The following is a 13,182-nucleotide window of genomic DNA, read 5'->3' as shown; positions in this document are numbered from 1 at the left end:
CATTTGGACTTTTAAAAGCTCGCTGGTGCAGTTTACTGACTCAGTTAGTCCTCAGCAAAACCAATATTCCCACTGTTATTACTGCTTGCTGTGTGCTCCACAATATCTGAGAGTAAGGGGGAGACGTTTATGGCGGGGTGGGAGGTTGAGGCAAATCACCTGGCTGCTAGTTTTGCACAGCCAGACACCAGGGCAGTTAGAAGAGCACAGCAGGGTGCGCTGCGCATCAGAGAAGCTTTGTAAACCAGTTTCATGGCTGGCCAGGCTACGGTGTGACAGTTCTGTTTGTTTCTCCTTGATGAAAACCCACCCCCTTGGTTCACTCTACTTCCTGTAAGCCAACTGCCCTCCCCTCCCCACTTCGATCACTGCTTGCAGAGGCAATAAAGTCATTGTTTCAAATTCATGCATTCTTTATTAACTCATCACACAAATAGGGGGATAACTACTAAGGTAGCCCGGGAGGGGTGGGGGAGGAGGGGAGGACAAGGCCACACTGCACTTCAAAACTTATTGAATGCCAGCCTTCTGTTGCTTGGGCAGTCCTCTGGGGTGGAATGGTTGGGTGCCCAGAGCCCCCTCCCCTCCTGTTCTTGGGCATCTGGGTGAGGAAGCTATGGAACATGGGGAGGAGAGTGGTTGGTTACACAGGGGCTGCAGTGGCAGTCTGTGCTCCTACTGCCTTTCCTGCACCTCAACCTTATGCTGGAGCATATCAGTTTGATCCTCCAGTAGCCTCAGCATTGCATCCTGCCTCCTCTCATCACACTGCCGCCACCTCTCCTGTTGCTCCAGCCATCTGTCCTCACGTGCATTTTGTGCTTTCCTGGACTCTGACAATGTCTGCCTCCACACATTCTGCTGGGCTCTTTAAGTGCAGGAGGACTGCATGAGCTCAGAGAACATTTAATCTCGAGTGCGTTTTTTTCACCTTCTTATCTGCGCTAGCCTCTGGGACGGAGATGATAGCGGCATTTGCAGCTGTGGGAGGAAAAAAGGGAGAGTAGTATTTAAAAAGACACACTGACCATTTAAAAGGAGGGGCTGATGTTTTCAGGTTAATGTGCAGCACAAACCCAACTAAACCCCCTCAACACCCAATTCTCTGGGATGATCGCTTAACCCCTCCCCCCACCACATGGCTAACAGCAGGGATGATTTCTTTTCAGCCACAGGCAAACAGCCCAGGACTGGCCACCTCTGAATGTCCCCTTAATAAAATTCCCCTATTTCAACCAGGTGACCATGAATGATATCACTCTCCTGAGGATAACACAGAGAGATAAAGAACAGATGTTGCTTGAATACCAGCAAACACCGGGACCACACGCTGCCATGCTTTCTTATGCAATGATTCCAGACTACGTGCTACTGGCATGGCATGGTAAAGTGTCCTACCATGGAGGACGCAATAAGGCTGCCCTCCCCAGAAACCTTTTGCAAAGGCTTTGGGAGTACCTCCAGGAGAGCTTCATTGAGATGTCCCTGAAGGATTTCCGCTCCATCCCCAGAACGTTAACAGACTTTTCCAGTAACTGTACTGGCTGCGAATGCATCCCAAGTCTTCAGGGCAAATTCATCATTAAACACACTTGCTTTTAAACTGTGTATTATATTTACAAAGGTACACTCACCAGAGGTGCCTTCTCCACCTTCAAGGTCCAGGAGCCTGGGTTGGGAGGGTACTGTCTCCAGGGTGATCAACAGTTCCTGGCTGTTGGGGAGAACGGTTTCTCCACTTGCCTGGTGTGCGCTATCATCTTCCTCGTCCCCAAAATCCTCATCCCTATTGCGTGAGACTCCCTTGCAGGAGTCCATGAACAGGGGTGGGTTATTTGTAGGGGCACCCCCTAGAATTGCATGCAGCTCATCATAGAAGCGGCATGCTTGGGGGTCTGACCCCGAGTGTTTGCCTCTTCGGTAGGCTTGCCTGAGGTCCTTAAGTTTCATGTGGCACTGCTGCAGGTCCGTTATAGCCTCTGTCCTTCATGCCCTTGGAGATTTTTTTTCAAATATTTTGACATTTTGTTTTTTGGAATGAAGTTCTGATAGCACCGATTCTTCTCCCCATACAGTGATCAAATCCAGTACCTCCTGTTCGGTCCATGTTGGAGCTCTTTTACGATTCTGGGACTCCATGATCACCGCTGCTGATGAGATCGGCATGGTCACCTGTACTGATCAGCTTGCCACGCTGGCCAAACAGGAAATGAAATTCAGAAGTTCGATGCACTGGCCAGGTAGACAGGAAAAGCCTTCGCAGAGTTGAGAGTGCTGTCCAGAGCGGTCACACTGGAGCACTCTGGGATAGCTCCCAGAGGCCAATACCGTCAAATTGCGTCCACACTACCCCAAATTTGACCCAGCGATGTCAATTTAAGTGCTAATCCCCTCGTCACGGAGGACTACAGAAATCAATTTTAAGAGCCCATTAAGTCAACAAAATGGCTTCGTCGTGTGGACAGGTGCAGGGTTAAATTGATCTAACGCCGCTAAATTCGACCTAAACTCGTAGTGTAGACCAGGACTTAAATATAACTACCATTCTGGGGTATGCCTTTGATGCCTTTGGCATGCCTTTGATGTACTGCAGCAGATCAGGCCAAAGTGAACCTTAACATTATAATGCATGAAACTGCAGAGAAAATACAGAACATATACACTTCTTTATAAAGTAAAAATACTATTAAAAACAAATACATGGGTGGCAGAAACTTAGCACTGCTTGTTAGGACTGCTCTAATTAGGATAGAGATAGCATGGAGACAGAGGGTGTGAACTCAGCTATTTCGGGATGTAACCAATATTTTCCTATTTTTGGGGTTGACAAGCGTGCGTTTGTTCTGAAGAAACGTGACATGCTCTTTTCACTGGTTACTGAATGATCTCCTCCTCTGCTATTACAGCTACCGAATACACTGGGAGTCCTTACAAGAGGACACAGAGGGGGAAATTTCCATCAGATCTAACCTGCCCAGCACAGTTGACAAAATACTGGCATTCAATCTGTCCTCTGTCAGTCTCCACTCCAGTCACAAAACCCTTCTGGACCATGACATGGCTGATGCTTGTCCGCTCATGGATCTGGACACCTGCAGAGAGAGGCCAGAGAAAGTAGTCAGGATACCACAGGCCTTACTGAGAGGATGAAAAAATCAGGCTGCTACCCCCAAAGCCAAAAGAACCATCTCTCCTCCGTGTCAGACACAGGCATTCCCTGATCTAGCTGAAACCCTCTGACAGGGAAACTAGCAGAAGGGCTTGCGTACAACGGAGCAGGACAGATCCTGCAATGCAGTGAGCTGGAGTTACAACCTTTTTTGGAGGAGACTTATACTGGGCGACAGGAGCAAACAAATAGGGAGCACAGATGGCATTTATGGAGGAAGGAAGTGTGAGGAAGGAACTCTGTAAACCAAAGACTCTATAAACTTTATTTATAAACGCTGGAGTCTTAAGTTTGGATGGTGGCACAGATACAAAAGCTAATGGTTATTTCAAGGGAACACAGTCATTCATTTTTGCCCCAGTTAGTGAATGACACTGAAAACAAGCGGGACTCAGAAATCCAGCTGGCAAACAGAAGATCCAGCCAATGCAGTTCTGGGGCACCCAACTGTGTGGCACTTAGTGAGACGAACGACATTTTTCTCAATCAAAGACAATGATATGAGGTCATAAGTACAATACTAAGAGATGCTAAATTATAAGAATAGCACTTCCAGAGCATTGAAGGCAATTGGCTGTTGGCCTCACGCCTTGCTATACACAAAGAACATGCCGCTGCCATACAGCCTCCACCTTTGTTCACCTCATAAGCTTCCTCCAATCTGACCAAGTTCCACTCCCATCTCCTTTGCTAAATCATGACACTGTCCCTTCTTTCAGACCACCCCAATCTCACTGAACAAGCTTCCAATGGCATATGCCAGGCCCACCTCCAAATCCCCAAAAATCCACCTGTCCAGTTAAATATTCCAGCTTCTGATCTCACACCCCTCTAGGCTCATATATAATGAAACTGTCCAGACTGGTATGAATCCACTTGTGCCTTTAGACTAAGCTCCCATCTGGGTTTCTACCTATTGTAAAGCACTGTGTAGACTTGTAGGGTTGTATATAAATAATGACTACAGCAGCCTGTGGTGTGTGATTCCTTCTACTAAATATCTCTAAAGATGCGGCACCCAAACAAGATCTGACCTGACTTTAGGGTGGAGAAAAATAGATTTAAAGAATATTTCCTTTAAAGAAATTAGTAGACTTTGGTCATCAAAAGAGAATAAGATGAATCCCAAATCTGATACCATCCCTATGAAAGGGTCATTTTCCTTTATAACAAAAAGGCAGACATCACACAAGGGAGCTGGCATATTATAGATTAAAAATATTCATACCATTTCGAGAGGCAGCATTTGCCAGAGCAAGACTCACATCGGCAGATGATACGACTGCATCCTCTGGTACATACATGGCACCCACAAGGTCATGAATGTTGATTAGTGGATGTAGTTGTGCCACTCGTTTTGGAGCCATGATTTCACAAGGTATTCCCATTACACTGCCACAGAACACACAGAGGATGCTTGTCATTAGCTTCTCAGGAAAGGCAAGCACAGGAAAAGTTTAAGATCAGGTACAGTTTCTCTCTCATATGTACCTGAGCCTTGAGGCAATGCGTTTCAGGGAGATCAATCGATCCTGAGTCTGAGCCAGTGAGATAGAGCCTGTCTTCACGTAACCTAAGACAATGACCAAAGTCAAGTCAAAGTTGGGCAGGTTCTCCAAGCCCTCATGTTTCAGCAGAATCATTGCTTCCAATACACAGTAGTCAAAAAAGCTTCCCACATTCATATACTGATTAGCTAGTAACCTACAATTGTTTTACAAGGCACAGTTTAATTTAGACTACTAAAGTTATTTTAATTCTGCTTTATACTAAAAGTTACTCAGGTTCATAAAGACAGATTTCAGAGTAGCAGCTGTGTTAGTCTGTATCCGCAAAAAGAAAAGGAGTACTTGTGGCACCTTAGAGACTAACCAATTTATTAGAGCATAAGCTTTCGTGAGCTACAGCTCACTTCATCGGATGCAGGTTCATAAATACTCTCACAGATTATATGCCACACATTTCTGCCCAGTAAAGGAGAAACTGGCAGGGCAAGAAGAGGCTAAAACTAGGGATTCAGACCAGTGCCCCATGTGCTCTAATAACTGCTTAATAAGCTGACGAAAAAACTAACATGCAATAAATGAATGTAAACCTTTTCGCACCAAGGTAAATCCATTGGCTTTAATGGACGAATATGACCCTTTAAATATTAAACTTAATTATAGGCAGGGCTAGTAACGCTGACTATTAAGGTTGCCTGACACATTCCACTGTAATACCCTGTTTTCTGTTGCTTATAGTTCTGCCAAACGGTAACTGTGTGGGCTGAAATCTTCCATGTCAGCTGTCTGCTTCAAACAGATTTTTTTTTTTTTTTTTGTTAATTTTGAAATTTCAGCCTAAATGATTCAGCCATTCTGAGAATGAGGCTAGGGAAAAATTTGTTGCCCATGTTAAAAATTTTGGCAACTGTTTCTTTTAAAAAGCTAAAGTTCCCCCAGCTTTGGAGCAAGGACCTGAAATTTGGCAAGGGGGTAGTCTAAGTGTCAGGGATGTACCTTTTGCCATCCCTGGGAAAATCAACCAAATTTAACCAAGCTATGCCTTTGAAAAAAAATCACAGTTCACACATGCACAGCAGAGACCTGCTAGAGTCTCACATCTAAATCCCCAAAGATTACGTCCACTCTGAGCATGCTGTGGCCTGGGGCTAAGCAGGTCTTTCCCTGAAGCTGCAGCTCTGTGCCACTGCAGACTGAATCAGGGCTGGTCACTGGAGGAGGAAGCTGCCCAATTCGAATGCAGAGGGAACAGGACCTGGGAAGGGAATGCCAGGAAGAGTAGATTGGGACAAGTAGCTGGAGGAGAGGGAGAAGAATAGGACTGGCTGGGCAGAGACTGGAAACTGGGAAGTGGGTGACTGAGATCAGATGAGTTTGGGGGAAGGGAGTGGGGATATTGGGACTGACTAGGTGAGAAGATTGGGATTTGAACCAGAGGTGTTGGGGAGAGGGAGGAAGGGAGACAGATGTGATGAGGAGATGGAGTTCAGGGGAAGAACTAAGGCTAGCTGGGTAAGGAAACTGGGACAAGAAGATGGGGGCGGGGACACAGAGATTGGCCAAGAAGCCCAAGGAAGGACACTAGGACTGAGATCCAGTGGTAATGGGGAACAGGGTGTGTGTCACTGGAGACTGGCAGTGGACAGAAAGAACAGATGAGGAGCAGGGTGGCAGGGGGACTGGGATTGGTTGGGCAAGTAGCTGGGAATTGGGGGAGGGGAGAGAGTCTGGGACAGAGAAAGGTTGGAGGGGGCTTGGCAGAAGGGGTTAGGTTTGGGGACAGCAGGCAGAAAGCTCTGTGCCCACTAGATCACATTCCCCTCCAGATCCCAGAATGTCACCTCAGCTCCCTAAGTCTCAGTGTTCCTCTGCTATTTGTGAAACCCGCTGGAAATGTCCCATCCCCTCTAGTGCTGGTCCACAGAGGGTGACAACCTGTTACTGCTATTAGTTACTTCATTAATTGTTGTGGTTTAACTCATATGGTGGATCTAAAGGTTTTGACCCTGCTGATGACCGATGTGGGTTTCAATTTGATACCACACAATGGAATTTCTGTTTTTTCCAGTTTGCATATTTAAAAACCGAGGAAAATACATACAAACTATGTTAAAAGTCAAGCACTCAGAACTCCGGAAATGCTAGAATTAAGGATCCCCTGAAACCTTAATTTGTCCCCTTTTGCATATATATATATATGCACATCAAGATAGATTATGTGATAATGTAATGAAAGGCTATTTCCCATAGGACCCCAGACTCATTCAGTGCACAAGAGGTACTTGCTCTGGGGGTGAATCACGATAGTGGAGTGGTGACTGAGGCAGAGGATAGTGGGAAGGGAAATGATGATTTCATGGTTCAGGCAGCTGAATGCTTGCCTGAAGAACTGGATTCTACCCCTGCTTCTGTAATGGAGTTCCTATATGATACTTGGCAAATCACTTAAACTTTTCATAGTGCTCACTAATTGCGTGTGTATTTTCTGCATGCTTGACTTGAGATCCTGATGTCTGATCTGTTGAAGTGTTGAGTGCTCTCAGCTGCAATTAAAATCAATGGAACTGAGATCTGCATTTTGAATACTAAGTGCTATATAATGCTATCAGAAAATTTAGATCCTAGATGTCTCAAATTGGGCACCCAAAATTAGTGTATATGTTAGTCCCCTTTTACAGATAGGGTCTAACACCCCCTGGACTATAAGGTGGATAGAAAGCTGGCTAAATCACCCGGCAGCGATCAATGGCTCCATGTCTAGTTGGCAGCCAGTATCAAGAGGAGTGGCCCAAGGGTTGGTCCTAGGGCCTATTTTGTTCAATATCTTCATAAATGATCTGGAGGATGGCATGGATTGCACCCTCAGCAAGTTTGCAGATGACACTAAACTGGGAGGTAGATACGCTGGAGAGTAGAAATAGGATACAGAGGGACCTAGACAAATTAGAGGACTGAGCCAAAAGAAATCTGATAAGGTTCAACAAAGACAAGTGCAGAGTCCCGCACTAAGGACGGAATAATCTCATGCACCGCTACAGACTAGGGACCGAATGGCTCAGCAGCAGTTCTGCAGAAAAGGACCTAGGGGTTACAGTGGACAAGAAACTGGATATGAGTCAACAGTGTGTCCTTGTTACCAAGAAGGCTAACAGCATTTTGGGGTGTATAAGGAGGAGCATTGCCAGCAGATCGAGGGATGTGATAATTCCCCTCCTTTCGGCATTGGTGAGGCCTCATCTGGAGTACTGTGTCCAGTTTTGGGCCCCACACTGCAAGAAGAATGTGGAAAAATTGCAAAGTCTAGCGGAGGGCAACAAAAATGATTAGGGGGCTGGAGCAGATGACTTATGAGGAGAGGCTGAGGGAACCTTTGGGGGAGGTTTAGATTGGATATTAGGAAAAACTTTTTCACTAAGAGGGTGGTGAAACACTGGAATGCGTTACCTAGGGAGGTGGTAGAATCTCCTTCCTTAGAGGTTTTTAAAGGTCAGGCTTGACAAAGCCCTGGCTGGGATGATTTAACTGGGAATTGGTCCTGCTTCGAGCAGGGGGTTGGACTAGATGACCTTCAGGGGTCCCTTCCAACCCTGATATTCTATGATTCTATGAACTGGGATTGTTTAGTCTGCAGAAGAGAACAATAAGGGGGGGATTTGATAGCCGCTTTTAACTACCTGAAAGGGGGTTCCAAAGAAGATGGATCTAGACTGTTCTCAGTGGTAGCAGATGACAGAACAAGGAGTAATGGTCTCAAGCTGCAGTGGGTGATGGTTAGGTTGAATATTAGGAAAAACTTTTTCACTAGGAGGGTGGTAAAGCACTGGAATGCATTTCCTAGGGAGGTGGTGGAATCTTCTTTCTTAGAGGTTTTTAAGGTCAGGTTTGACAAAGCCCTGGCTGGGATAATTTAGTTGGGGATTGGTCCTGCTTTGAGCAGGGGGTTGGACTAGATGACCTCCTGAGGTCCCTTCCAACCATGATATTCTATGATTAATCTCACAGGAGTGTTGTAAAAATAAATTCATTAATGTTTGTGAAGCCCTCAGATATTGTAGTGATAAGCATCATGGAAAGCCAATAAGGAAATTAACAGTTCTGTCTTCAAAACAACATGCAGTAAATAAGGCATGGTGCCATACAATGAACAGCTGTTAAGAGAACACCATCCAATCTGTGCATTGTGAGAGGCATACTGTTTCATAACACATACATACAAGGGGACTGAATTAAGGTTGTGAAGGAAACTTAATACTGGCATATCCTAACTTTTGAGTGCTTGACTTTGAAAAATGAAGTATGTTCTATTTATGTAGTTGTACAGAATGTGGGAAATTTCTGTATTTTTATGAAAAACATACGACTGTTTCCCCATTCACTTTTATGTTGTGATCTACTATGACTCAAGGGGCTGTCATCTTCTCTAGGACAGGGAGCTAAGAGATGTATGTAAGTCACATAAGCATGTCAGGATTGGTATGAATGAATCATCAAGAATTGCCAACGTATCATTAGCTTCCTTTGGAGATACGATGGAAGACCATTGACTGGACATTAACTTTTAATTATTGGGAGCCAAGGGAGGCAGATCATGTGCAAACAGGGTGACTAGGGCTGGAAACAAAGAACCGAGGTGTTAGAAAACTGTTATGATACAGCTGCCCTGTGCAGTGAGAGATTTAATCTTGAACATTCTGGGCAAAAGAGGCAGGTTGTCTGGCCAGCATGGATGTACATATAAGCTTTGCTCTTCCATTGTAATTTAAGGAACCTAAAATATTGTATTCTAGTGGACTAAGAAAAGCTGTCCTGTACTGAAAAGGCTGCCCTGTGTTGCTGCAAACATCTGCTCCCAAAGGGGTAAAGTCTCCCTCCAACAGGAGTTCAGGTTCTTTTGGTCTTACTGAAGAAGCCATGGTGAGAAACAGTGGTGCTGAAACCAAGGCCCAGCCACAAAGTAATGGTGCTCCAGGGGTAACCCTTGAAAAAATTGGAGACCTAGGGACTAGCTGTATTGGGATCCGGGAAGTGGGCGGGCAAAGCCCATCCACTGCTAAAGGATCCCCCCCCCAGCCTAAGAGGGGGATCCAGAGGACCTGGACACCAAATAAATCCAGGGGACAACTAATGAAACAACAGGGACAGGAGTGTGGTCAAAGGGTCAAACGAAGGGAACCGGACGGGGACACTGAGCAGAGACTAGCACTAAGAGGGGTATGCTCCCTGACAGACTGTTTAAAAGCTTGAGGCAAACTCGCCCTGTGGATCTGTGACAGTATATTTCTCACATGCTATAATTAAAGCTGGCTGGAAACAGGTGTGGAGTTACTGCTACTGGGCTCTCATCCTCTGCTCCCCCTTTAATATGCAGGTGTGTGTGTGCAATATAAACAAGTACTTTATGCTAAGATTCTGCCCCTGTTGGAGATACAAAAATGAATGCATCTGTATGAGCTTCATGGCTAATTCTAATTAACTCTTACTCAGTTAACTTTTATGTTGCTGATTTAAGCATAATGGGGGCAGTTTTCTTTCAACAATTCTGCCTTTACCGGTCACAAGTATTGTGTTCTAAATGACTGCAGCAGGCAATCCAAACGTGAGGATGCCATGGGAGTGTCTCCAAGCTGAGAAGGCTAAAGCCCCATTCAGTGCTTAGAAACCAGCAATCATACATGCTAGTGTTACTCTGATTCCAAGCCCCAGAAAGCAGTGGAGTTCATGTGAATCCACTCAGCAGGGAACTGAGCCAGAAGTTCCTTTTCTTACCTGTTTTGATTCCTGTCTCTTGTTCTAACTGCTCATAAAGCTTGTTTGAATAGTCAGCCATCTTCAGCTCTATGGACAAGTGTCTGACTGTGCTCACAATGCCAGCACAGAATCGAGTGGAGCCAGCAGCCAGCCTGCAGGAGAAAATACAGCAGGAGCCTCATACAAAATAGTATCATACCAAAAAGAAAAGGAGTACTTATGGCACCTTAGAGACTAACCAATTTATTTGAGCATAAGCTTTCGTGAGCTACAGCTCACTTCATCGGATGCATACTGTGGAAAGTATAGAAGATCTTTTTATACACACAAAGCATGAAAAAAAATGGGTGTTCACCACTACAAAACATTTTCTCTCCCCCCACCCCACTCTCCTGCTGGTAATAGCTTATCTAAAGTGACCACTCTCCTTACAATGTGTATGATAATCAAGTTAGGCCATTTCCAGCACAAATCCAGGTGTCCCCCCCCCCCCAACCCACTCTCCTGTTGGTAATAGCTTAAGCTATTAGCAATAGGAGAGTGGGGTTTTTTGGGGGGGGGGGGGAAGTGGGGGAGAACGTGGATTTGTGCTAGAAATGGCCTAACTTGATTATCATACACATTGTAAGGAGAGTGATCACTTTAGATAAGCTATTACCAGCAGGAGAGTGGGGTGGGGGGAGAGAAAATGTTTTGTAGTGGTGAACACCCATTTTTTTTCCCATGCTTTGTGTGTATAAAAAGATCTTCTATACTTTCCACAGTATGCATCTGATGAAGTGAGCTGTAGCTCACGAAAGCTTATGCTCAAATAAATTGGTTAGTCTCTAAGGTGCCACAAGTACTCCTTTTCTTTTTGCGAATATAGACTAACACAGCTGTTACTCTGAAAAGTATCATACCAGAGCCTCTAGTTCAGGGGCAACCTCGGGACATGAACCTCTCAGATGCAGTAGGCATTATAGCCCCTCTTATTGGTGACCAGAGTTTGCTGCTTGTGTGTGTAGCTACAAGGTGGTGAAATCACAATAAGGGCATGTCTACACTACAAAATTAGGTCGGTATTATAGAAGTCGATCTTTAGCAACCAATTGTATACAGATTTCAGAGTAGCAGCTGTGTAAAGTCTGTATTCACAAAAAGAAAAGGAGTACTTGTGGCACCTTAGAGACTAACCAGTTTATTTGAGCATAAGCTTTCGTGAGCTACAGCTCACTTCATCAGATGCATTCAGTGGAATTGCATCTTTCGGACTCTGGGCTGTTTGGAAACCTGAAAGGAGGGACCTTCTTCCCAGACCAGAAAATTACCATTACCAGGAATTTGAAATGCTAATAGTTGTCCTTGGGGACCCAGCCTACCCCTTGCTCCCAGGGCTCATGAAGCCATACACAGGCAGCCTGGACAGCAGGAAGGAGGAGTTCAGCTATAGGCTGAGCAAGTGCAGAATAGTGGTGGAATGTGCCTTGGACATTTAAAAGGGTGCTGGCACAGTTTGCTGAGTAGGTTAGACTTCAGCAAAAGCAATACTCCCATTGTTATTGCTGCTTGCTGTGTGCTACATAATATCTGAGAGTAAGGGGGAGACATTTGTGGTGGGGTGGGAGGTTGAGGCAAATCGCCTGGCGGCCAGTTTTGAAAAGCCAGACACCAGGGCAATTAGAAGAGCACACCAAGGCGCGCTGCGCATCGAAGAGGCTTTGAAAAACAATTTCATGACTGACCAGGCTACGGTGTGACAGTTGTGTGTGTTTGTCCTTGATGCAAAGCCGCCCCGTTTGGTGAATGTACTTCCCTGTAAGCCAAACCCCATCCCCCCTTCATCCACAGCTGGCACAGGAAATAAAGTCCCTTTTGCTCTGAATCCATTCATTCTTTATTTATTAAAAAAACTTTAGATCACTGACAACGCTCACTAGGGCAGATTGGAAGAGGCCCTGGGGGTTTTTCGCCTTCCTCCGCAGCATGGGGCACGGGTCACTCTGCACCTTGATGTCTTTAAACCATGATTTGAGGACTTCAATAGCTCAGACATAGGTGAGAGGTTTATTGCAGGAGCGGGTAGGTGAGATTTGGTGGACTGCATCATGCAGGAGGTCAGACTGGATGATCATAATGGTCCCTTCTGACCTTAATATCTATGAATCATGTCCATTTGCTCCCCCATTAGCCTCAGCATCTCTTCCTGCGTGCTCTGATCACGCTCACTGTATGCTTTTCTGGCCTCTGCCACCAAATGCCTCCATGCATTCAGCTGTAACCTATCAGTGCGGGAGGACTGCATGAGCTCTGAAAACACGTCATCACAGATGCATTTTTTTCACCTTCTAATCTGCAATAACCTCAGGGACAGAGTTGATGCAGGGAGCATAGAAGCATTTGTGGCTGCAGGGGGGAAGAAGAGGGAGAGTAGACTTTAAAGATACATTTCTGAGAACAAAAGGGAGATTCTTTTACAGTGAATCAAGCAATTCACAGCAGACAGCACAAATGTTTTAAGTACAAAGTCACATTTTCCTTTTATATTTAGCACCTGCCGGTATGGTGACACATCACACATGGCTGGGCAACAGAATCTGGTTTGCAAGCAGCCATGATAAGCCAAAGGGTACGTGGGTTTGGCTTCTTTCATGTTCATAACATATGGAAATGGTTTCAAACTGCAGCACCCTCCTTTCCCATAGCAACCAATGCCCACTGTGTTCGCCATTTAAAAGGAGGGGCTGCGGTTTTGGGGTGGATGTGCAGCAAACCCCTCCT

At 45.4% G+C, this 13,182-nt stretch overlaps 1 protein-coding gene across 15 annotated transcripts in view; it reads right to left on the bottom strand.

The window, feature by feature from the left end:
• The window catches only part of PDPR (pyruvate dehydrogenase phosphatase regulatory subunit), a 113,791-nt gene that overhangs the window by 85,898 nt on the left and 14,711 nt on the right, over positions 1–13,182 (bottom strand). For 8 of the 15 annotated variants that reach the window (XR_012154441.2, XM_073307110.1, XM_073307107.2 and 5 more), the window contains 4 exons: positions 10,441–10,574; positions 4,661–4,742; positions 4,398–4,561; positions 2,971–3,092 (listed from right to left, as the gene is read on the bottom strand). Coding sequence is in view for 14 of the 15 variants with exons in the window: in XM_073307110.1 (XP_073163211.1) it covers positions 2,971–3,092; positions 4,398–4,561; positions 4,661–4,742; positions 10,441–10,574 (502 nt within the window). In the remaining variant the exon portion in view is untranslated. Of the gene's footprint in view, positions 1–2,970; positions 3,093–4,397; positions 4,562–4,660; positions 4,743–10,440; positions 10,575–12,746; positions 12,808–13,182 lie in introns of those variants that run through there. The other 7 variants (XM_073307104.2, XM_073307103.1, XM_073307112.1 and 4 more) reach the window with 4 other exon arrangements.

The sequence above is a fragment of the Lepidochelys kempii genome, chromosome 12 (genome assembly GCF_965140285.1).
Source record: "Lepidochelys kempii isolate rLepKem1 chromosome 12, rLepKem1.hap1, whole genome shotgun sequence".
Lineage (NCBI taxonomy): Eukaryota > Metazoa > Chordata > Testudines > Cheloniidae > Lepidochelys > Lepidochelys kempii.
Note: the sequence above shows the minus strand (reverse complement) of the source record. Positions and strands in the feature narration are given on the sequence as shown.